Here is a 22898-nt window from a genome sequence, read left to right as displayed (position 1 = left end):
GCGTTTAGAATTTTTAGTAGCACGTTACCCGATCCTTCTCCAAATGGAGCCGAATGGTTTATTAGGTAGATTATGATGGTAGTAAGCGAGAAGGAGAAAGTACAATTTGATGGGGGGGGGATATGATGGGGAGAAAGCATAATTTGCCCCATTTTTCAGAACATGTTTCGCGTCTGCCATTCGTGTGCCGCTCGACTGCGCACCTGCGCAAAACCACGCTGCTGCGCACGTGTAGCTCCACCCCTTATTCGAGCGTGCTATAAAAGCGTGCTATAAAATCGTGCCCTTCATTTATCCATAAACAAACGATTACACCCTCGCTTGGCAAGCATTTAGTGTTCAGTTTTTCTTTCCCTTCCACCAGACATCGCTCATATTTTTTGTAACCCCATTCGGAAGCAATTCCCCTTTTGTTTTTCCTCTCCCTCTCTCTCTCAGTCAGCTGGAGCCTCGTGAACATCGAAGCATTTGAGGATTTATTCTGTTTCGGTCCCTACCAAACAGGAACAACGCACCCGTGCACGTACCACTTCTGCGGTGTAACCGACCGAGATAAGACACGGCGGCAAATTGCTAAACAAATACAGCCCTGCCACCACCACCACCAGCCAGGACCAGCCCCAGGACGACTTCCTTCGCGGTCCTTTCCGAGAGCTTGGAGTGAAATTTGAACGGCTTCTCCGGATTTAATCGAGCAGAACGAACGATGGAACCCGAGCGGAAGCAGGCGTGCGTGAGAAATGGGAAGCGGTTTTGCTGGGTGTGTTTTTCGGTCTGATGGTAACGATTTTCACTGCGCTAAGTTTGGACAATTTTTGCGTTTTACCTAAATCTTTCAAGTTTCAGTTGTTGGAAACAGATTTTTTTAGCAAATTATTTTGATTCTTTTAAAACAGTTTTTTTTCTGATAAATAATGGTAACAACAAAGTGCTATTCCACGAAATGTGTTGTGGCAGACGCTTATTTTAATATTGCAATAAACCATAATACTTTATGAAAGGGCATTGTAATACAAAATATTCAAAATTAGAGTCTTATTGATTTGATAGACTGACCAGACGTACCGTATTTAAAGGGACGGGATTTATGTACCGTCGTATCTATGAGCATTACCGATCGGTCCCGTTTCTTTTTCAGAAACAAGAAATTATCGTAAGTAACTCAAAAAATTAACCAAACAAGTTTGAGTTCGATTAAAATGCTATATTTGTCCAATACGCGTAATATACATTATTGATAAGGAAATTAAGGACTAACATAAATACATTGTTACTATTTCCGATCGTTGGGTGCACGTGAACAAGTAGAGAAATGGCAAACAAGTCGCTTGAGTGCCGAAATTTCATTAACATTGAAATTGAAATTGAAATTGAAAAGTAAGGCAAATGTATTCTGAATACTATTTAGCAAATATCCGATGTATCCTTTTTTACTACGTGTTCCGTTTTTTCACCAACTTCGTCCTATGAATTAGGGATAGATAATTGGGCAATGGAGAAGAAATTGGGGATACTAATGACCATTTGATTCTGATTGTCGTCTACATCTAATCGACAAAGAAATGTTTATACATAGAGAGAATAAGACGACTCGAATATTGTATCATTCATTTACCATGAGGACATTTTTGTTCTTACGTTGACTACGGCCTAGATACAGAATCAGACATACATGATTTAAAATAATAATTAAAAAATAAACAATCTGTTGATTGCACTTCAACAAAACATTGCGTTCTGTTTCTCTTAAGATTTAATCTTCAACATAACTCTACATACACTCAGCAACGCCCCAGCACAATGCAAAATAATTCAAAAATACACATCCAAACAAATAAACAAACTATCAACACATTCGATTACTCCTTACAAATTGACAGTCCACTGTTCGGAAGTTCTCCCGTGTACCCCTAGCACCCTTAAGCAGAGCACGCCTCTGCGGGATGTTATTATTTTAAAGCCCAAAAATCTCCTCCAAAGCTACTGCACCTACCAGCGCCTATCACGCAACCCGTGTGCCAGCTCGGCGAGTTGTTTGCGTTAGGTAGTTGTCATCGGTGTGATTATTGTTATTGCTGCTCCCGATTTGTCCTGCACCGTCGGGCGAGCTGGTGAGGGTTAAATCGCTGTTTCCGCACGCTATTGTTCTACCGGCGTTCTTCAACGAAAACAGGGGGAAATTGCTGGTAACGGAGCGGAAAATCTCCCCCAATCCGCCAGCAATCGAGGAGACGCACGACGATGTGGATGATGAGGACGATGACAGCGACGGCTTGTGGGTGAGCGTCCGCACTTTCCTTCCCCAACCGCGTTGCTGTGCTTGTGGAAGAGGATGAGAAATGCAGACCAAAACATTAGCTGGTAAGGGAAGCAGCATATACTCACACCCGGAACTGCATCCTGGCCCCTTTTCCTGTCGGTGCTGTGTACGGTGCTGGAGGACGGCGGAAGCTTGTTTGTTTTAATTGGAGGCAGAAGATAATTGCGTACGAGTTCACGGCACACGGTAGGAGATCAGTGCCACTGTCGCTGGCTGGCACGTTCCTGTTGAAGTGTTGTTTTTTTTGCATGTGTATGTCTGGCTGTATTGGTCCTGCTGTGCATACAATTACGTTGGGTTTGCATTTTTGCACACGCTGGAGCTGGACCGTAGGAGATTTAAGAAAGAATTTGGGCTTCACATTTTATATTAAAAAAAAAAACACATCAGCCTGTGTGGAGAACATTAGCACAGTCACCTTCTGCCAGACAAAAACACTTATTACGATATCTTGAATTCTCATCCAAAACGAAAAAGGTATATACAATACACTACCACAGCGACGGTTTCGTGCGGGAAGGTCCAAAACAAGCGTTACTCCTTGACGCATGCTATCCTAGTCCTTGTTTTTCCTCGACTTCCGCATCTCACACCATACCGAAGAGTTGCACCTGTTTACAGTGTAGGTTCTAAGTCCAGGTGAGAAAAATTTGGTATTATTAATTATTAAATTATTATAATAATATCATTAAATTTGGGAAATTTAATGCGAGACGTCATAAGAAGAATTTTTTCATGGACAGGCGGATTGAAAAATAATGTGAAATTGGGATTAAATTAAAGCATTTTTAGAGCGATCAACTGATCTAACTAAATTGAATAACATTAGGTAGTCCATACAAACCTTAAGTCATCGGCGACGTCTAAGTCTAGTTTGTTTTATTGGCCGACTACTCACATACGCTATCGATGCTCCTGTACAACTTTTGGACTACCTTCTTCTTCTTCTTCTTCTTTGGCACAACAACCGCTGTCGATCAAGGCCTGCCTGTACCCACTAGTGTGTGTGAGCTGGCTTTCAGTGACTTATTGTTACCATATCAGGATAGTCAGTCCTACCTACGTATGAAGGCACGGCCCATCCGGGGCTTGAACCCATGACGGGCATGTTGTAGATATAGATATAGATATAGTAGATATGCGCTATTATTAAAGAGCGTATCTGTTTTGGTAATTGTTTTGTATTGCAAAATGAGTCTAAGTATAGCTGGAGTTGAACGATTTTTGCATCGACCTTCTTTTTTCCGTGTTCCGATTAAACAGTTTCTGATGCAATTGCGCTTAATCGTGCCGTTTTAAATAACAAGCCAAACATCCCCGGACTAAACAATTCCCCTGCCGAGTGACACGTGTCTTCAGAAAAAAACTTCGCAAAAACACTAAAATAATGAGGATATTCTGCTACCGGGCAACGAACACGTTAAAATTCCCCCAGAAGGTGCCTTCTTAGATCAAACCGTGCCCTTGGTGCCTTTTATGAGCACTACACTGAAAAAAAATTAAAAATATATATATAGCAACGATCATAATCCTGTCATCTTGTCTTTAATTTCCATTTTTTAACTGGAATTGTTTTGTATAATGATAATCGGCGATGCCACTCCCGCTATGGGGAAACCGTCTTGGTCCTTGCTGACGTAACGCGCTCAACACAAACATTTGACGGCCAACTGAAATTCTGATGCCTTCCTGAACATAGTTCAATCGTATTTAAACAAGTGAAACCCTTAACGTAATCCGTTTTCTGAAGAATTCGTATAATCTAGCCCTTTTCTTAAAGAGATTACCGATTCCTGGTATAATGAGAGTAAAGTGGGGCAAACAGTTAGACTAGCAATTATTTTCCTAAAAAAAGCACTGTCTTTCATCAAACAATCAATATTTCGTAGTAAGTTATGGCGATTCTAACGTTTTCCCAAACGGAGTATTGGCCGAAATCTTGGTATAATCAGTGTTAGTCCACGAGAAGGATAAAGATATTTGTCATTGTATGTTACGCTTGACGGTTTATTTCCTTTTTTAGCCTATTTTCTTGCGAACTCTGGCGTTCGGTGTTTTTTTTTTCACTAGTTCACCTTCACATTATGCTGCACTGGTCCCGCATACAAACTGCTGCCGTTACCTTTTCCAGCGTGCGATGCTCCATTGCCGTTCGGATACTCTTCCGTCGAGTGTCTCATTATGCAAGGAATCAGCAACACGGCCAGCACTGGGCAAAGGTGCGAGCCCTATTGCTGCGTGTGTACGAGCGAACATATAGGACGCAATCTTTAATCTTTACGCTCGCAAACGAGTGCCTCACTCGCGCTACTTTTTTTACATATTTGGAATTTATTTCTTTTAAGACATGGGAGTTATTATCTCCTACACCCAAACTGCCTAACAATGTTACAAAAATTCCAATTAAAATACTACAAATGCGCCTATATACAGTTGTACTACATAAAACTGTCTAGCCATTTGCATTTCATGCTGGCAGGGTCCTATACTAACAATGCTGTACAATATCATTGCCCATCCAAAGCCTCGCGTGATTTTACTCACGTTTTTATAGCCCTTGGCTAGAAAGCCCTTCGTTAGAAAACGTGACAAACCCGGGTAGCATCGAACGGGGTTCGAACTTTTCGCCGCATTCGCACGCACGCAGCTCGTAAGAAAATATAAACAATCTAAATTTATGTTGCATCAGTTCGACAATCTTTGGGAATAACTGATGTACGCCCGGTTCCAGGGAAAACAATTCCTTTACCACCACAATACACTGGGAGAGGCGAACTCGTTTTCCGTTTTATTTGTATCGCAAGCACGTGGAAAGGGTTGCTATGAACAGATTACAGCTTGGAAACTGATTTTAAAGCATAGGCAGGCCCCCGCGTTACCTCTCAGTCGATTGCATTCGCTAGCATACCGGTGCGTGAGTTTATGCTGCTTGCCGGGTACGCCCCTTTGCAGTATAGCAACATTATACGGTGCAGGGTGGTGAAGCCACCCAGCAGAGCAATTATGTTTCGAGTTTTATAGCAACCAATCGGGGTGCAGCATTCGGCAAACCGTGGGGCGGGAAAAGAACGCTGTGCATTGTGCAGCATAACATACCTGATGGCGTGAAGGGATTGTGCGAGCAAACAATAGGAGGGAGAGAGATATATTGAGTGTTTGTTCCCAGCATTCATGGCATTGGTGTACAATTTATTGCGATTGTAGTTTAATTTTAATTTTATAAACGCTTCCCCATGGTCCTTTACACAACAATATGTTTGACAATTAGAGTATTTGCTAAGATCATCTTAATTGTTGAATTAATTTAAATTGTTTTATTTGAATCGTTTTATTGGCTACCGAACAGACAACGTGCTCCTACATTACCAAACATGGTTCCAGTCGGTCAATTGATGTAGGTTATAGTATGTAAAACAAGCCAGCAGGTCTAAACAAATTTGTATTTACGAGGAACGATCCAAATCCAACGGAGATCCAACGGACTAGGTCATCCTATGTAACGTATGTCTCTTAGAGTTGACGACGAGTTAGAGTTGTTCGATTAGTGTATGTCTACAACTGTGTAAAGCGAGATAATTTGTTAATTTGTACATTAACTATAGTAAATTATCCGATTAGACTTAGCGGTCCGTTGGAGTTTGTAAAAATAAATAAATAAATAAACAAGCAAATAAATCAATAAAAATCCCTTTAGGGCTATGACCAAATAAGTCGTTACACCAATAAGAAGAAAAAGAAGAAGATTTTCGGCGATTTAATAATCCAATATCCTCTTTACATGCCCCAGTCATCACATCCTGTAGGCTTTCATGGTTGATGGTTGATGGAATGGTTGATGGAATCCATATTTGAAAAAGGGAAACGTCGATGAACCATGGGACCCAGAAAAGTGGTGTTGATTCAAATTACGTACAGTTTCGGACTCCGAACATTCATCAGGTTTTTTTTAATTTCTTCATATCTAGTCATGCCTTTTCTATGCCGATTTTTTAATTTACACGATTGCCATGATGTACTAGAATCAATTAACAATGTGTCACTCCCTTAGTAGGTCCTGATGTCACGAAAACTAAATATTTTCCGTCGGTAAGTTCACCACCTGAGGAATTCTTACCAGTTTCGGTTCAAACCAACAACAAAGTAATTTCCTCGAGTATTCCTATTAATCTTGTCCAGATGCATTACATGAAGTACATCGAAATCCATAATAGAGGTAGTTATCAAACAGTAAAACATCAGTGTTTTATCATATTGTGCAGACGTTTGTACAAAAAGATTAATTTAATTCTGTCCGGAATTAAAATTAAAAATGCTTGTGCAGCAGTACTTTGGTTGGATGCATCTACGAGTACAAGAGAAAAATAGCGCCTAAACTGTGTTGTTTGGAATCCGTCGTCCTGTCGATCCAGGATTACATCGCCAGGAGGACCCTCAGAACTGGGTGTCAGGATCTTAAAAGAAGTTAAAAACTAACAAAGCGTTGTGTGTGTGAGTGAAAGTTGTGGGCAGCCGTGGCGACCTCTGGACTTACCGCGGCAGTTGCGCTGCCACCGGTCATCGTCGAGGAGTGCTACATGCACACTGTCGCACACACTAAGCGTCTAGGCTGTGGCGGACCTACCCGAACATCATTATGTGTTCGGAATAAATTTCGGAATCGGTTCAGGAATCGGACTCGACAAATCACAATTTGCTCCGGTGACGAAATCATAATCAGAATTAGAAATAGTTCCGGAATGAGAATCCCTTCTTGAATTCAAATAAGAATATTCAAAAACAAAATCAGTCCGGAAATGAATGGATGGTTTACAAGTAAATTTTGAGTCTTTGCGGCTATTAATAAGTGGCATTGGACCCAAACGTCTTTTCATATGGAGATGCCAATACCGACTCCGAAGTCGAAGCCGATTCTGATTTTGGAACCAATTCCTATTCCGAAGCCGATTTCGATTTCAGAGCAGATTCCGATTCTGGAGCCCAATCCAATACCAATTTCGGAGCCAATTCCAAAGCCAATACCGGAATCTGTTCCGGAAACTGTTTCCGGACCTACTATCCGGAATCGATTCCAGAAAACATCAGAGCTAGCCGGAATCGATTCCAACGTAAACTTCATGTTTTCCATCACTAGAACATCCTATCAAAACGGAGCTCTCAACAAGGGAGCTCGGCGCAGCTGGTACGCGTCCCGCACTTGTACCTTTTAAGTTTTTATTGTTTTTGTCAATGTTTATTTATTTATTTATTATGTGCTTTTATAAGTTCCGCAGAGATATCCAACATGAGCATCTCTGTGTTTCCTCGGTAGCGCGTTCGAATGACATTTCATTCCTATGGCTGTATTGTTTCCGCGGGCGCGAAACGCGCGTCGTGTATTTGCAGCCTTATGTTTTTAACTTTCACACTTTATTCAAAACAGTGAATATGAAGATTAGTAGTCAAATTTTGAAGTTGTCTACAAATCGAATCAAAACGTCCGTAATTTGAAACATGAGCTCGACAATGCCGGGAATATGAATCAAAAGATCGTTACTATTTCATGATTTTTTGCAATATTTCCTGTAAAATCATTGTAAATCTTTTTTTTCTCTCTCTAATTGATACAGTTTGCTTGAGATAATTGTATTAAGCGGAGGTAAGATCAATTCAATTTGAATTAGCAAGAAAATATCACTCACAAAAAATACCTTTAGTGTCCGTAATTCGAAGCAAAAAGGTATCTAGCATAGTCCTTGGTTTATGTATAAAAGGAAGTATGAAAAGACATTTTCTTTTTTTTATCGTTTTTAAACTTTCAAATTCAAGACTTATTTAGTTCATGAGTAAACACAATTCTTATGCTGCTTAAAATTTTCTGTAAAAAATATTTTTGCAAAGCTTACATATATTTATGCATACTACTGTTGATTTTGTATGTCGAACGCTGCCAACACGAAACTGAAACAAAGCGACCGACCTTTCAAGTTCTCGATTTGCTTCACTGAGTTATATTTCTGCTCATACAAATATTTACCCCTAAGTAATGAACACAGTCCTTGGTAAATTCTCGTTTAATTTGAATTATCTCGATATGTTTGTGCTTGAAAACGCTTCTCTTTGACCATTGTTTACATCCAGTTCGCACTGGCTACTGTCAAACGCAAACGCAACTTGTCAAAATCAGCTGCTGGCATTCCGTTCGCTTGCCGCTTGCTTCGTAAACAAACCGTGCGCTGCCCACCGTAGTGACTGAAATTTTGTAATATTTGGTGCAAAGAAGAAGGTGCAAGAAATGCGACGACGGGCCGGCGTTGGTGCGATCCAGAAGCAGCGCCTCGAGGCGGAGAAGTACAAGGACAAGGGTACCGAGCTGCAGGAGTCCCAGTTCGAGCAGATGGTGAAGCAGATGGAAGCGCTGAAGGAGAACCTGGAAGAGTTCGCGTCCAAGCACCGGAGCGAGATCAAGAAGAACCCCCAGTTCCGGCGCCAGTTCCAGGAGATGTGTGCCGCGATCGGGGTGGATCCGCTCGCGTCGGCCAAAGGCTTCTGGAGCGTGCTCGGGATGGGCGATTTCTTCTACGAGCTGAGCGTACAGGTGGTGGAGGTCTGTCTGGCCCACAACCACATAACAGGTAAGGCCAGCAGTGTGCGCTGGCAATGGCGCGATGCACATTTTAAATGCCGTGTTTCATCGCCTCCCGCACAGGTGGCCTGATGGATCTGGACGAGCTGCGCAATCGGCTGGTGGCGGCCCGCGGCAAGAGCCAAACTCACCAGGAAATCACGACCGAAGACATTCTGATGGCGACGAAGAAGCTGAAAATATTCGGCAACGGCTTCACCGTGTACTCGGTCGGGAAGAACCGGCACATGGTGCAGTCCATCCCGGGCGAGCTCAGCCTACAGGAGACGACGGTGCTGAGTGCGGCCACGAACCAGGGGCAAGGGTTCGTGACGGTCGCCTCGCTCATGAGCGATCTTGGGTAGGGTGTTGGTTCGGCAAGAGGTAGCTGTAGTGACGTTTTGGTTTGTTTTTTAACACACTGCCCCATTCTTCCTTCCAGATGGACGCAGGCGCGTGCGGAACAGGCGGTGGAGAAAATGCTCGGTGAAGGGATGGCATGGATCGATACGCAAGGGGAGGAGAAGTCGTACTGGTTCCCGAGTCTGTTCCCGGGACGCCTAACGGCCAAAGTTTGAGGCGGTAGGAGCCGTAATGTCTATACGCAAAAGGGTGATTAATTTTTGTATAGGTTAATTCAAAACTAGGTGCCGGTGCGTTGCCATCAGTAACCATAATAGATTATATTGATCAAACCTAGGGCTACAATTTATGCTTTATTGCAGTATTTGTCAGAGATTCTCCTACTTGAAGCAGATACCACACTAACGGAAAGCGTTGGAAGCTAACCGAAACTACTGCTAGCTTGTCCATGCCTTCTACTCTTTGTCATGTTGCAGAGCCAAATCTATTCTGAAGCTGAAATCGGTTCCGAATTCATTGTAGGACTGACCTTCATCGAGTGTCTGAGCCTTAATTCATCTCCAGCTTTGTTTCTGATACTCAAAGTGATACAGGGTAGTAGTCAAAGTATTAATGAGCGAAATAAGAAAGCTGATTTTGTTTGAATGCAATACGATGATGAAATACAATCTTAATGCTATTAATGTTTCAATACAGAGCATTCAAAATCTGACGAAGCTCGTGTTCTTCCATCTGTATTCCGGAATCGACTCCGGTATTGGCTTTGGAATCGGTTCCGGAATTGGAATCAGTTTCAAAATATCCATAAGAATATGCGTTTGGGTCCAATGATGGTACGTATTGATAGCCGCAAAGAATCAAAATTGACTTGTAAACTATCCATTCTCATGGAGATTCCCGGACTAATTTCGCTTCTGAAACTTCTTATTTCAATTTAAGAACTGATTCTCATTCCGGAGCTAAATCCATTTCTGGAGTCCGGAATCGGCTGCGGAGTCAACTGCTGAATTTGCTGCAGAATCGGCTCTGGAATTGATTCCGATTAAGGTATCGGGTTGGTCCGATTCCGAGCTCGCACCACTATTTTTTAATTTTGTGTATCGATTACCTTTGAAGTGCCATTCAAACAAATACAGCTTTTACAAGGCAATGAAGAAAGGAGCAGATGAACTATTCGCACAAAATATAACTTTCATTAAACTGAAATGTTTTCCTTTCCGAACCACCCTGTACGTTTCTACACCCACAACGCGCGTTCGCTCAAATTCACATTCACAGTGGATGTAAACAAAGCCGCTGTCAGTGCTGTCATTCGCGCTGCTCGCCGCTGCGTCAGTGGTCTGTTGTGCGCTGCATTGGGTGGGAGGGAAGGCATAAACAAACCGCCCCATATTCGCACCAGCACCGCAGCAGATAAGAGCCGTTCGATTAGTCACTTTCTGGAGGCAGAGGACAAGATGGAAAATGCCTTTGCACCGATCAGCGAGGCGTGCGTTAAGGCGCTCAGCGACAAAACGTACGACAAGCGCAAGGTGGCCGCCCTCGAGATCGAAAAGTAAGTACAGTGCAGCGGTGGGGAGTTTCTTTTTTTGTGTTGTTGGCCCGACCACTAGCTCTGGCTCTGTCCTGTTGCAGGATGGTGACCGATTTCAAGATGAAAAAGAACATTACGCAGATAAAGCGCATCATCGACGTGCTGAGCCGGGACTTTGTGCGGTCGAACGACGCGAACAAGAAGAAGGGCGGGCTGATCGCGCTGGCCGCCACCAGCATCGCGCTCGGCAAGGACACGGAAAAGTTCATCGAGGACATCGTCAACCCGATCATGAACTGCCTGATCGACAACGACAACCGGGTGCGCTTTTTCGCGAGCGAGTCGCTCTACAACGTGGTGAAGGTGGCGCGCGGCGCCGTGCTGCCCTTCTTCCCGAGCGTCTTCAATGCGCTCAGCCGGCTGGTGACCGATCCGGACCAGACGATCAAGAACGGCAGCGAGATACTGGACCGGCTGCTGAAGGACATCGTGATCGAGTCGTCGCAGACGTTCGACCTGGACGCGTTCATACCGCTCGTGCGGGAGCGCATCATGGTGAAGAGTTCGTTCGCGCGCCAGTTCATCATCTCGTGGATCTCGGTGCTGAATGCGGTGCCGGAGATCAACATGGTCGTCTTTCTGCCGGAGATACTGCACGGCCTGTTCCAGATACTGGAGGATCCGCTGCCGGAAATCCAGCGCATGTGCGAGTCGCTGCTCGCGCAGTTCCTGAAGATCATCAAGCTGGACCCGAGCGCGGCCGACATCCCGACGATGACGAACGTGCTGATCGTGCAGGCCCAGTCGAGCAATCCGCTGATCCAGTTTTACGCCATCACCTGGATCAAGGAGTTCGTGCAGCTGTCCGGGGGCGAGATACTGTGCTTCGCGAGCGGCATCTTCACCGCCATCCTGCCCTGTCTGGCGTTCGAGAGCGACGCGAAGAAGAACATCAAGGACTGCGCGAACGCGGTCAACCTGCACCTGCTCGAGCTGATCTCGAGCGGCGAGGACAAGCAGAAGAATCTCAGCTACCTCGACCTCAACTCGGTGATGGAGGTGCTGCGCCAGTACCTGGTGCACAGCCCGGTGCCGACCAAGATAGCGGTGCTCAAGTGGGTGCACCATCTGTTCACCGAGGTGCACGACGAGATGTCGGAGCACGCGAACAAGCTGTTCCCGGTGCTGCTGCGCGACTGCCTGTCGGACAGCTCGGACGAGGTGGTGCTGCAGGCGATCGTTGTGCTGGCGGAGATCGTCAACTCGGCCACGGTCAAGGGGAACGACTTCGACCAGACGCAGTACCGGCAGTTTCTGGTCGAGCTGCTCAACCTGTTCAGCGAGAACAACACGTTCCTGGAGAAGCGGGGCACGCTCATCATACGGCAGCTGTGCCGGCTGCTGAACGCGGAGTACATCTACCGGACGTTCGCGGAGATTTTGCTCGAGGAGCGCATCAACCTGAAGATTGCCTCCACCATGGTGCGGACGCTCAACATGATCCTGCTGACGACCTCGGACCTGTTCGATCTGCGCAACATGCTGCACGACATCCGGAACGAGGTGAGGCGGCTCGATTTGGTGCCGGCCTGGTGAAAGGAGAGTGCTTATACATTTCTTTTTCTTTTTCTTTTTGTTTCTACAGAAATCTGCCTCACTGTTCGAGTGCCTTTACAAATGCTGGGCGCATTGTCCCGTCTCGACGCTTTCGCTCTGCCTGCTGGCGCAATGCTATCAGCACGTGTCCGAGATAGTAACGCTATTGTAAGTCCCCAGTCCCCTATCTATACGATCGCCAACAACGCCTGCAATGCACCATCTCTTTCTACTTCTAGTGCCGATATCGAAATAACGGTCGACTTTCTGGTGGAAATTGACAAGATGGTGCAGCTGATTGAATCTCCTATCTTTGCGTGTAAGGCTCTTTGTGGGAAAACCTGTTGTTCCTGTCATTTCTTTTGTATAGTAATGCTTTTCCCATCTTTCCATCTTCCCCTCTGTAGCATTACGGCTCGCGTTGATATCGCACTCGAACGATAACGCCGACGCACAGCATCTCTCCCGTGCACTGTACGGTATACTGATGCTGCTGCCCCAGACCGAAGCGTTCCATCTGCTGAACAATCGGTTGAAGTGTGTGCCTAACTACTGGAGCCAACCGAACAAGATGTAAGTAGTTCTTTTAGTTAGCAATATAAATGAAATGCGCCACTTTACTCACGACTGTACTCCTTTGCCTTTTCCTTCGCACCATGCAGCAGCTCCAAGTCTACCAACGAAAGCCAGTGCAACATCAAGTTTGACGAGCTGTTCACCTACTTCAAGTACGTGCAAGATCTGCATCATCAGAAGCGCGTCGAAAAGCGAAAGAAAAATCAATTTTAAACCATTCCCCTACTCTACTACCCCCTCCTCTTCCCATCCTCCCTGTGGACGCTTGGAACGGATCAATCGATAATTTGTTCTACATTGTAAGCCAAAAATCAGCCTACCGTTCGATATAAGTTCCCTTTCGCGCCCCCCTTGGTGGAAAATTTTAAAGTCATCTCCAATCAGTCTCCCGATCGATGCGTTGTGCCGACGACGAGTGGTTCGTGCTGTGCGTAAATGAAAACAGGCAACAATAAAGAAGCCGATCCGTGTTTTCGATTTAATATTCTACATTCCATGTACACTGCTGTCAACGGGGGTTAATAATCACGACTATCGCATATGATAGCTTATGAACAAAATATACAGTAAACAAAAAGGCACATGCATTGCCAAATGTATAGACTCTTGCCTTTTTAATACTCTTAGGAGGAACGCAGCAGATGGTACCATAACTACATAGACATTCGTTATTTGCGATTTATTTAAAATCCGTCATTTGAAAATGCATCAAAAATACTTTATTAGTTTATTAATTTTTTAAATTACATCTTAAAAACTAGCCTCATTACACACACATTCAACATTTCAAGTCAATCGAATTCTCAGAATCAGAGAAATAAGCAATCAAAATCGATTCGTCTAACCATGTAGCCGGTTACCTGTAATAGTAAAGTTAATTTTTTTAATTAATCCTGTAAAATGGCAACTTAAAAAATGATCAACCGGACTCCATTTCCTGGCAGTACGTAGCTCTACATTCCTTCCACTGAGAGCAAGAATGGAGCATTTCTATGTTGAATCCCAGTTACGACAGTAGTAATGGAAGGTACATCCTCGTGGTACATCCTTCTTCTTCAAACTTCATGCTCGAACACACCGTCAAAGATGGTCCGGAGGATGGCTCGCTCAAACACACCCAGATCGTGTACATCCTCCGCTCGAATGGTCCAAGACTCGTGTCCATAGAGGACCACCGGGCGAAGCAATGTGCGATATATCTCAGATTGCGTGCGGACTCGAAGTCTTCTGGATCTCAGCAGTCGGTGAAGCCCATGGTATGCACGATTCTCCTGCACAATGCGTCTCCGGATGTCGCTGCTGATGTCGTTGTGCGAAGTAACGACCACGCCGAAATAGCAGAAGGTGTACGCCTCACACTTTCGCTGTTGTCCTGCCGGTGATGTCGATGTCATCCGCGAGGCCAAGAAATTGGAAAGGCCGGTAGAGGATCGTGCCACGGGTTTCGTTGTCTAGCTGCGTGCTTCGAATGACACCTTCCAGGGCAATTTAGAAGAGCAGACTAAAGAGTCCGTCACCAGTGCCACAGACCCATGTGAAAATCGAACGGTTCTGACGGCGAAGTTCGATACTCTTACCTTGCATTGCACCCATGGTAGCCTCTAACAGCCAGATCAACTTCCCAGGGAAGTGGTTCAGCTACATGATGCTGCTTAGCTCATTCCGGTCTATAATGTCGTAGTCCGTCTTGAAGTCGATGAGCAGGTGGTGCGTTGGGATCTAGCGCTCTCGTCACTTCTGGAGGATCAGCCAAAGAGTAGACATTTGGTCAGTGATGGATTTGCCTCCAACAAACCCAGCTTGGTAACTTTGACAAAATTTGTAGCAAGGGGCGTCTGCAGAACAAGATCTGGGACAGGTTCTTGTAGCAGGCATTGAGGACTGTGATTTGAAATTTCGGGTATTCCAGCTTGTCGCCCTTTTTGTAGACTGAGTGAATGACACCCAGCTTCCACTCCTCGGGTAGTTGCTCCTGCTCCCAGATTTTCACGATCAACTTATGCATTTCGACGGTAAGCCTCTCCGGCCCTATCTTGAAGAGCTCGGCCGCCACTGCCAGCAGACTTATTGCTCTTAAGCTGCTTGATGGCGTGGTCAATCTCATCCAGCGATGAGATGAGATGAGCACCTCGTCGTCTGCAGCAATGCTGTCGTAGTTGCCTTGTTCTGCCACATGCGCCAGCCTCTCCTGCCTTTGTTCCATTTAGATGTCCTTCGAAGTAGCACTTCCACCTTTCGATCACCTCCCACTCCTCCGTCAGGAGATAAAATAAAAATAAAAGCGTTCAAACAAAATTAACAACAACTCGCTAGAATCAACACCATTCAACGGCTCGAAGGGCCAAGAAAAGGACTTTTAAATTTAAACCCCTTCGAGCAGTCGAGCAGCTGGCGAGCAGCTGTCAAACCGCTGTCAGTGTCGTGCGGTGGCCGCATCTGGCCACGGCTTCATTCGTGTGCCATCGTTCGGTCGAGCCGTCTGCCGTTCCCTTGGTGCATTTTGTTTCCCCGCAATTTCTATATATTTTGTACACCCAGCCTTTGCTGAAAATTTTCTCCGCGTGTTGTGTGTAGTGTGTGTGTTTGCGGAGGGTAAAAAAGAACGTTTATCGTTCCCTTTATCACCACCGCGGTGGCATAGAACAATCGCTCCCTCTCTCTCTCCAATCAGCCCGCAAGTGGTGGTGGCAGTTCGCTGGCGGTGCGCTGCAGTTTATCCTTCCTTTCTGCCTGGCCGCGGCAGCCAACTATCAACAGCGAAAACGTACGCGCGCGCACACGCATCGTCCCTTCTCGGCAGGGCAGCGCAGCGTACCAAACAAGCCGAAAAATCGTGTCGTGTTCTGCCCCATTCCGGAACGCGTGACCAACAACGCGTCTGCAAACAGCGGCAGCACCAGCTCGGGAAGGAGAGCTGCACGGCCAATACAACCAGCGCCAGGCCCGAAAGGTATGACGATTTTACACAACAATGTCCATTTGCAGCCAACTATCACTATCGATCCCTGCCGAAAACGTGTCCATCTGTGCGTGTGCGTGTGTGTGTGTTTACTCGCCCCTGGAAAAGGATTTTCTATGCAAAACCGGAAGGAAGAATGGTGCACGCCATTCCCCTGGCGGACGAGCAGCGGGTGGCTTTATTTGGACCGTGCAAGGACAACGGCTCCGTAGAGCGCGCGAGCACGTACAAAAAGAAAAAGACAAAATGTTCCACCACCTTCCAGTGTGGGGTGGTTTGCCATTGTCTTCGGCGGCGAAGCGACCGCTGCTGCGGCAAACTCGTTTCACGCGAGAAACGGTGCGACTGCTGCAAAGAGCCTTGAGCCATTTGGGAGTACGTAACAGTCAGCCCACCTTCGTCGCCCTCAGCCCACAACGGCGCGCTTAAACAACACGCCATACAGCAACAGCAGAGAGAAGAGTAAAAAAAACAACATTCGAGTTAAACAGTAACGGGCGCGCGCGTAGTAGTGTAGTGTTAGTAGGTGGGAGGTGGGGGGATAATTACGACACAAGGTCGGACCACCACGCATCAGCGGTGGGGCGCTGGCGAGTGCGAAAGCGAGATAAAAATAAGCCTGCGCAACGGTGGATAACAAGGCAGCAAAACATCAGGCGATACGTCTTTGTTGTGAAGGGGTGGCGGAGGCCCCCCCCCTCTGCACGCACCCGACTTGAGTCGTTCCGGTGACACTATGGGGATGGCGATGATGATAAGGAAGTGAAACGCTAAGCTCAAAGGAAACCCCACGGCGAGACAAAACAAGCGCAGCACCCAATGCCCCTTCCATTTCCATCGGTTCACACACACACACACACATACACACGCAAAGAATCGTATGATCAGCATGCGCCGATCAGCAGGGGCATAATCCACCCATCAGCTGGCTAGAGAACGAGCGCGGCTCGCAAACGCGCAATAAGAAACACGCGGAAAGAAGCATGCGATTGCAACAGCAGAAGAAAAAAAACGAAACAAAACAAAACATCCACCACCCGCCCAAAAGGAAAAGCTGCGTGGTGGTGTTGCTTTGGTTGCTTTTCGCGGGCGAAAGGGAGTTTCACTTTCATTACATTCCAAATCCGTTCTACTGCCCCCGGTTCTTTTTCGTTTGCCTTCGGCAACGTGTGCCACAATCCCTACCCTGTTCTGGCCGCGCAATTGCGTTTTTTTTGCGCAAACTGTACGCCTTTGGGTAAAATGGCAACGCGAAAGCACGAACTGGAATTGTAAATAGCGTACAGGAACAAAAAAAAAGCTGTGTGGGGGAATTCCCTTGAACCGTTCACTGACATGTTCTCCCTTCGTTTGAATTGTGCCACAGCTCTTCGCTTGGGGCGTAGTGAAGGATAATCCGGCGTGGAGTCGTTGATCAACTCCGACTCCGGTGCGCAAAATATCCAAGTCCGACTCTGGATCATAGCTGAATTCGACTCCGAAAGAGTCTAGATCGGTCCGGATCAGTTCAGTGGCTTTAAAATGTTTCATTCGGATCTCGTTCGCTTGCACACGCACAAAAAAACCCTGCTTTTTCAAATGTACTGTAACACACACCTGGCAAACCCTGCATAAATATTCTTGAGCAAGTCGCTCATCCATGCATGGCGAGGTTGAGCGAGATGCGGCTTGCCTTTATGACCTATTTTACGGTTGATAACGAAACAGACGAGGGTTACTTATCTGCTTCCTGTGTTTATATGTGTGTCAATTTCTAATTGATTTATTTAGACACCGTGAGAAAGACACCGCGCCGGGAAGGTGCGCCTCTAGTTGCGTTGTGTACCAAGGCGCATAGGAATTTCATATTTAAATTCGCTCGCGATGTATAAATAGCGTGAATAGAACACCTCCCCCAAATGTGCGGCTTGACAACCCTCCCCAGAATCGTTCGTATTTTCTATTTATTCAGCCGGCCAAACCACGTGTCGCATTGCGGTAGGCGCTGCTCGGCTCGCTACCATACACACGTCGGACTGGCACTTTCTGTTACGGTTGTGTGACATTGTTAGTGTTCGCTTCCGGTAGATGTACATTCATTTCTCGCCATCGTCATCTCCCAAGCCCGCCCGCGTCCCACATGTGTCTACCCTTCTACTCACGTTCTTTCTTTGTAGGTATATATTAATCATCGGCACACACACACACGCGGCTGCGGTTGCTGCTGCACACATATCGTACGATTGGACCGTACCGTATCTGCGCTTGGGTGTGATAGTGTCGTGCACCAGCCGGACGGGCTTTATTCATCCATCATCAAGCGCGAGCCGCGTACGGCGCAGATACGCAGCCAGACAGCGACGATTCAGCAGATGCTCCACTGGTCGCGTCAGTAGAGGAAAAACAAAGCAAACAGAGGGACGACATCCCAAAAAGGTCGATACCGAGGGGCAGCAATGGCACCGGATGCGAACGGGACGGCACTGTACGGCAGCAGCAACAACAACAACCACCATCACCACCACCATCACGAGCAGAAGCTGGTGCAGCAGCGCCCATCCGCCACGATGAACGGGTCCGCGAAGGCGGCCAACGGTGGGGCGCCCCAGCCCCAGCAGCACAGCAAGGCATCGTCGCCGCCGGCGGACGAGGATCGGTCCGCCCGGCAATCGCTCATCATTCTCGCGGCCATCTTCTTCACCAGCCTGTTCGCGATGGTGTACGTGTACGCGATGTTTCCCCAGCTGGAAGAGTAAGTGTCCCTCCCCCCTTCCCGGGTTTCCCCATCCACAGTGCTAACCACGTGCACGTGCTCGTTCGCAGGTCGGAAAAGCAATATCTGAAGGTGCCGTTCGATATCGAGGACGCGAAGCAGCTCGGCCGGGTGCTCGACCGCTACAAAGACCTGTACAATCTGGAGGTGATGTTCGGCATCATACTGGTGTACATATTGTAAGTATGCCGGCAACCCTTTGCACCTTCCACCGCAAGTTGCGCTTTGCGATGCACACGCTTGTCTGCGCCTGGCTTCTGTGGCTGTTTGTCTACTTTTATTGCATTTTTAATTCTAATCTCAATTTCTTTCTCTATCTCTCTCTTTCTTTCTTTCTCTCTCTATCTCCCTCTCTCGCTCGCTTCCTATGCCTACGCAGTCTGCAAACGTTTGCCATTCCCGGTTCGCTGTTCCTCTCGATACTGAGCGGCTTCCTGTACAGCTTCCCGGTCGCCCTCACGCTCGTCTGCTTCTGTTCCGCGCTGGGCGCCACGCTGTGCTACCTGCTCTCGCAGCTGGTGGGCCGCCGGCTGGTCAAGTACTACTTTCCCGAGCGGGCCCACCACTGGGCGAAGCAGGTCGACCGGCACCGGGACGATCTGCTCAGCTACATGCTGTTCCTGCGCATGACGCCGTTCCTGCCGAACTGGTTCATCAACCTAGTCGCGCCGGTCATCGGCGTACCGCTCTACCCGTTCGCGCTCGGCACCTTCCTCGGCGTCGCGCCGCCCTCGTTCATCGCGATCCAGGCGGGCAAGACGCTGTACAAGATGACCAGCTCGAGCGACGCGTTCAGCTGGGGCTCGATCGCGATGCTGGCCGCCTTCTCCGTCGTCGCGCTCGTGCCAGTGATCTTCAAGCGCTACTTTAAGGCCAAGATCGACTAAATCGGCACACACACACGCATACATACTAAACTCTTGCCCGATGTGTCGTCTGGGTGTGTGCGAAAGCGCGAATAATTTAGCCGATAGCTTAAATAATCTAGCCAAAGAGTAAATCAAGCAAGCGAGAGGAGGGAAACACACACACACCCAAAAGGAAATAAGTTAGACGTAAGAGCGCAACTGAGATGAATATTCCTATTAAGGTAATTAGGGAGGACAAGGAAGAAGAAACAAAACAACAACACTTTCGCAAGTTACATCGCACACCGATCTTCTTGATCCGGGAAAGGAGCTCGGGAAGAGAGGATCATCGATATGGAGGAACACGCAAAAAACAGCGAAACAGTAGACAGTGCGCGGCTGTACGGACGAGTAGGAAAGTAGTTAGAAGAGTTAGACACAGCTACATAAAAAAAACATACAAACCAAACGAAAAGCGCTTAGCCATTTGGCAAGGCAGTAGTCTTGTTTGCCACTGGGCGAGCAAACCTTAAGGCCCATCTCCCTCAAGACACTTTTTGGGTTTGTTTTTTTAAATGTTTTTTTTTTTACACCGGCCAGACAGCAATAGGGTTACAAACCACACGCAGAAGAAAACGGAAAAAAGGCCATCATCAGTCTCGAAGCGTGTTAAATTATTAGTGTTATTTAAAATTGTTTGTAAAAAGGGTAAACAAAATGAACCGAATACGATCGTACTGCAACTAAAACTATTTGTCCCAACAAACCAACTCCCGAAATCGTGTAACTGATTTATCAGAGTGTGCGTGTAGGTACGTTTGTATGTGTTTTGTGTGTATGTGTAGTTTTGATTTGTTTTATATTGTGATGTAAGCATTATCCTAAAGATAAAAAATGGGCGAAAAGGCGACACACACACACACGCGCGCGCGAGCACTTGTCCTAAAGATGAAGAATTGTGTATTGAGCGCGAATGTTAGCGTGGGTAAGAAAGATAGGGATTATGGTTAAGATGCGTCAAAAAGGGTTATAATGGTACGCACGCAATGCAAGGAAAAGGGAATGGTTTTATTTTCGTAGTACGGTACGCGTTTTGTGTAGAATGAGTTGCGCGAAAAAAAAACAATACGCCAACAAAATAGCTAATTTTGCATCAAATCAAGTGCATCAGAGTAAGATAAATTGGAGCTGCATAAGTGCATAGTCAGTGTGTGTGTGTGTTTGTGTGGAAAGAGGGATAGAGCTAGTAGAAAGGAAGAAAGCGTGCACACGTCTATTGGGGAAGCTTTCGTAGTCATCAGCGATAGGCAAACGCATCCGGGACTGGGAAGGCGAGAAAATGATAATTTATTGCAGCAACAAAAAGAAGAAAAAATAGCAACACGCTTGCAAATTGCGCATCATTTCGACGCAAACCAGGCAAATTATGCCTAGCGAGCATCGAAGGATATATTTCAAAGGTATTATGTGTGGTATTGCTTTTCCCTGTAAAATGTACGCGATCGGCGCAATAAATGAGTAACCCCGGACCAAGCAGGCAGAGAACGCTAAAAACCAACCGCCTTGGTGTAGTCTCTCTCTCTCTATCTCTAGTTGACCTGATCAAGATCATTCTCCACGATGCTCGGTCCCTAGCTGCAGCCTCCCATGCATGTATACACCTCTTGCTTCAGCGGATGGAACCAACGAGTTCGATGTGCTCTCCTGCACCTCGTGCCGTACTGAGGGTCGCTGTAACCTTCTTGGTGGGGCATGAGTCCGGCATCATCATAACATGTCCCAGCCATCGTATCTTGTCAGCCTTCGCCTCCATCAGGATGCCCAGTTCGCCGTACAGCTCAGCAAGCTCGTGGTTCATCCTTCTCCTCCACGTTCCTTGCTCGAACACACCGCCAAGGATAGTCTGGACGCGTCGCTCATCCGAATGGTCCAACGTTCGTCTCCATAGAGGATCATCGCCATAGAGGCGATATATCTAAAATTTCGTGCGATCCTGAATAGTAGTGGGAGCTCGGAATAGGACCTACCGATGCTTTAATCGATTCCAATTTCGGAGCCGAATTTCGAGTCGACTCCGAACCCGACCCCGACTTCGGAATCGGCTCCAGTATTGGAATCGACCTGGCAATCGCGGCAATGCTCTGGAAACTGAATCAGAATTGACTCCAGAATTGGAATTAGCTTCGGAATGGGAATCAGTTCTTGAATTGAAAAAGAATTAGAAATAGAAATTCAGAAGCGAAAAGAAATTCAGGAATCTCCATAAGAACTGATCGTTTACAAGGAAATTTTGATTCTTTGCGGCTATCAATATTGGACCCATACACCTATTCTTATGGAGATGCCTGACTCCGATTCCGAAACCGATTCTGATTCCTGAGGCGATTCCGGAATCGATTCCATAAACTGATTCCAGACTTCCAGACTATCTGCAATCTATTCCAGAAAACTTCGGGGCTAGCCGGAATCGATTTGGACGAAAACTTTATTTTTCCCATCACTACTTTCGAAGTCTTCTGGATCTGCGTAGACGATGAAGCCCTTAGTATGCACGATTCCTCTCCACAATGCGCCTCCGGATTTCGCTGCTGATGTCGTTGTCGGAAGTAACGACCTGCCGAGATAGTAGAACTCCTTTATTATCTCGAGATTGTCGCCGTCAACTAATACACTGCTTCACAGATGATCTGAGTCACCGGCAAGCAGATACTTCGTCTTCGTCACACTGATTCTCAATCCAATTCTTGTGAGATTTGAACGATTCCGACATCAAGATCACATTGATGTCACATTGCACTGTACCCCGTGTAAGGCCTCTAACAGCCGTAGTTTCTTATCTCATTCCGGTTTATTTGCCTCCAACAAACCCCGGTTGGTAACTGATGACGAAATTTGTAGCAAGGGGCGCAAGTCTGCAGAACAAGATCTGAGACAGGATCTTGTAGGCAACATTGAGGACTGCGAAGGCGAGAAAGTTCCAGCAATCCAGCCTGTCGCCCTTTTTGTAGACTGAGTGAATGACACCCAGCTTCCACTCCTGCGGTAGATCTTCCTGCTTCCAGATTTTCACGATCAGCTGATGAATTTCGGCGGTAAGCCTCTCCGGCCCCATCTTGAAGACCGCGGCCGCCAGTCCATCACTGCCTGCAGACTTATTGCGCTTAAGCTGCTTGATGGGGCTGGCAATCTCATCCAGAGATGAGATGAGTTGAGATGAGCACCTCGTCGTCTGTCCACACAACTCCAGACGCCACCGGACGACTCCGAACGGCGCCGGGCAACTTCGGATAACTCTAAACAACTCCGACTCGTAGCGACCCGGACGACTCCAAGCGATTCTGGATGGCTC

The 22898-nt window shown here is 46.7% G+C and overlaps 3 protein-coding genes and 1 long non-coding RNA gene across 5 annotated transcripts; 3 read left to right on the top strand and 1 right to left on the bottom strand.

Moving 5' to 3' along the window:
• Positions 1-1708: 1708 nt before the first annotated feature.
• On the bottom strand, positions 1709-8415 carry LOC120905928. Of its 2 annotated transcripts, none has more exons than XR_005739960.1 (2): positions 8203-8415; positions 1709-2949 (listed from the first exon to the last, which is right to left on the bottom strand). It is a non-coding gene; the product is annotated as an uncharacterized LOC120905928 (long non-coding RNA). The 2 variants fall into 2 exon arrangements; XR_005739959.1 differs by lacking the exon at positions 8203-8415 and adding an exon at positions 3165-3792.
• Positions 8416-8482: 67 nt separating this feature from the next.
• Positions 8483-9996, top strand: LOC120905927 (vacuolar-sorting protein SNF8). Its single transcript, XM_040317275.1, has 3 exons — positions 8483-8931; positions 9006-9282; positions 9364-9996. Exons 1-3 carry the CDS (start codon positions 8592-8594, stop codon positions 9497-9499), a joined length of 753 nt encoding a protein of 250 aa, XP_040173209.1. The 5' UTR covers positions 8483-8591; the 3' UTR covers positions 9500-9996.
• Positions 9997-10604: 608 nt separating this feature from the next.
• Positions 10605-13591, top strand: LOC120906495 (protein VAC14 homolog). The gene is made up of 6 exons (XM_040318223.1): positions 10605-10839; positions 10920-12381; positions 12464-12582; positions 12654-12733; positions 12822-12987; positions 13077-13591. The coding sequence occupies exons 1-6, from the start codon at positions 10742-10744 to the stop codon at positions 13201-13203; spliced, it is 2052 nt and encodes a 683-aa protein (XP_040174157.1). The 5' UTR covers positions 10605-10741; the 3' UTR covers positions 13204-13591.
• A 1842-nt stretch (positions 13592-15433) lies between these two features.
• Positions 15434-21107, top strand: LOC120906174 (transmembrane protein 41 homolog). The gene is made up of 4 exons (XM_040317662.1): positions 15434-15940; positions 18106-18680; positions 18752-18880; positions 19081-21107. The coding sequence occupies exons 2-4, from the start codon at positions 18385-18387 to the stop codon at positions 19586-19588; spliced, it is 933 nt and encodes a 310-aa protein (XP_040173596.1). The 5' UTR covers positions 15434-15940; positions 18106-18384; the 3' UTR covers positions 19589-21107.
• Positions 21108-22898: the final 1791 nt, after the last annotated feature.

The sequence above is a fragment of the Anopheles arabiensis genome, chromosome X (genome assembly GCF_016920715.1).
Source record: "Anopheles arabiensis isolate DONGOLA chromosome X, AaraD3, whole genome shotgun sequence".
Classification (NCBI taxonomy): Eukaryota; Metazoa; Arthropoda; class Insecta; order Diptera; family Culicidae; genus Anopheles; species Anopheles arabiensis.
Note: the sequence above shows the minus strand (reverse complement) of the source record. Positions and strands in the feature narration are given on the sequence as shown.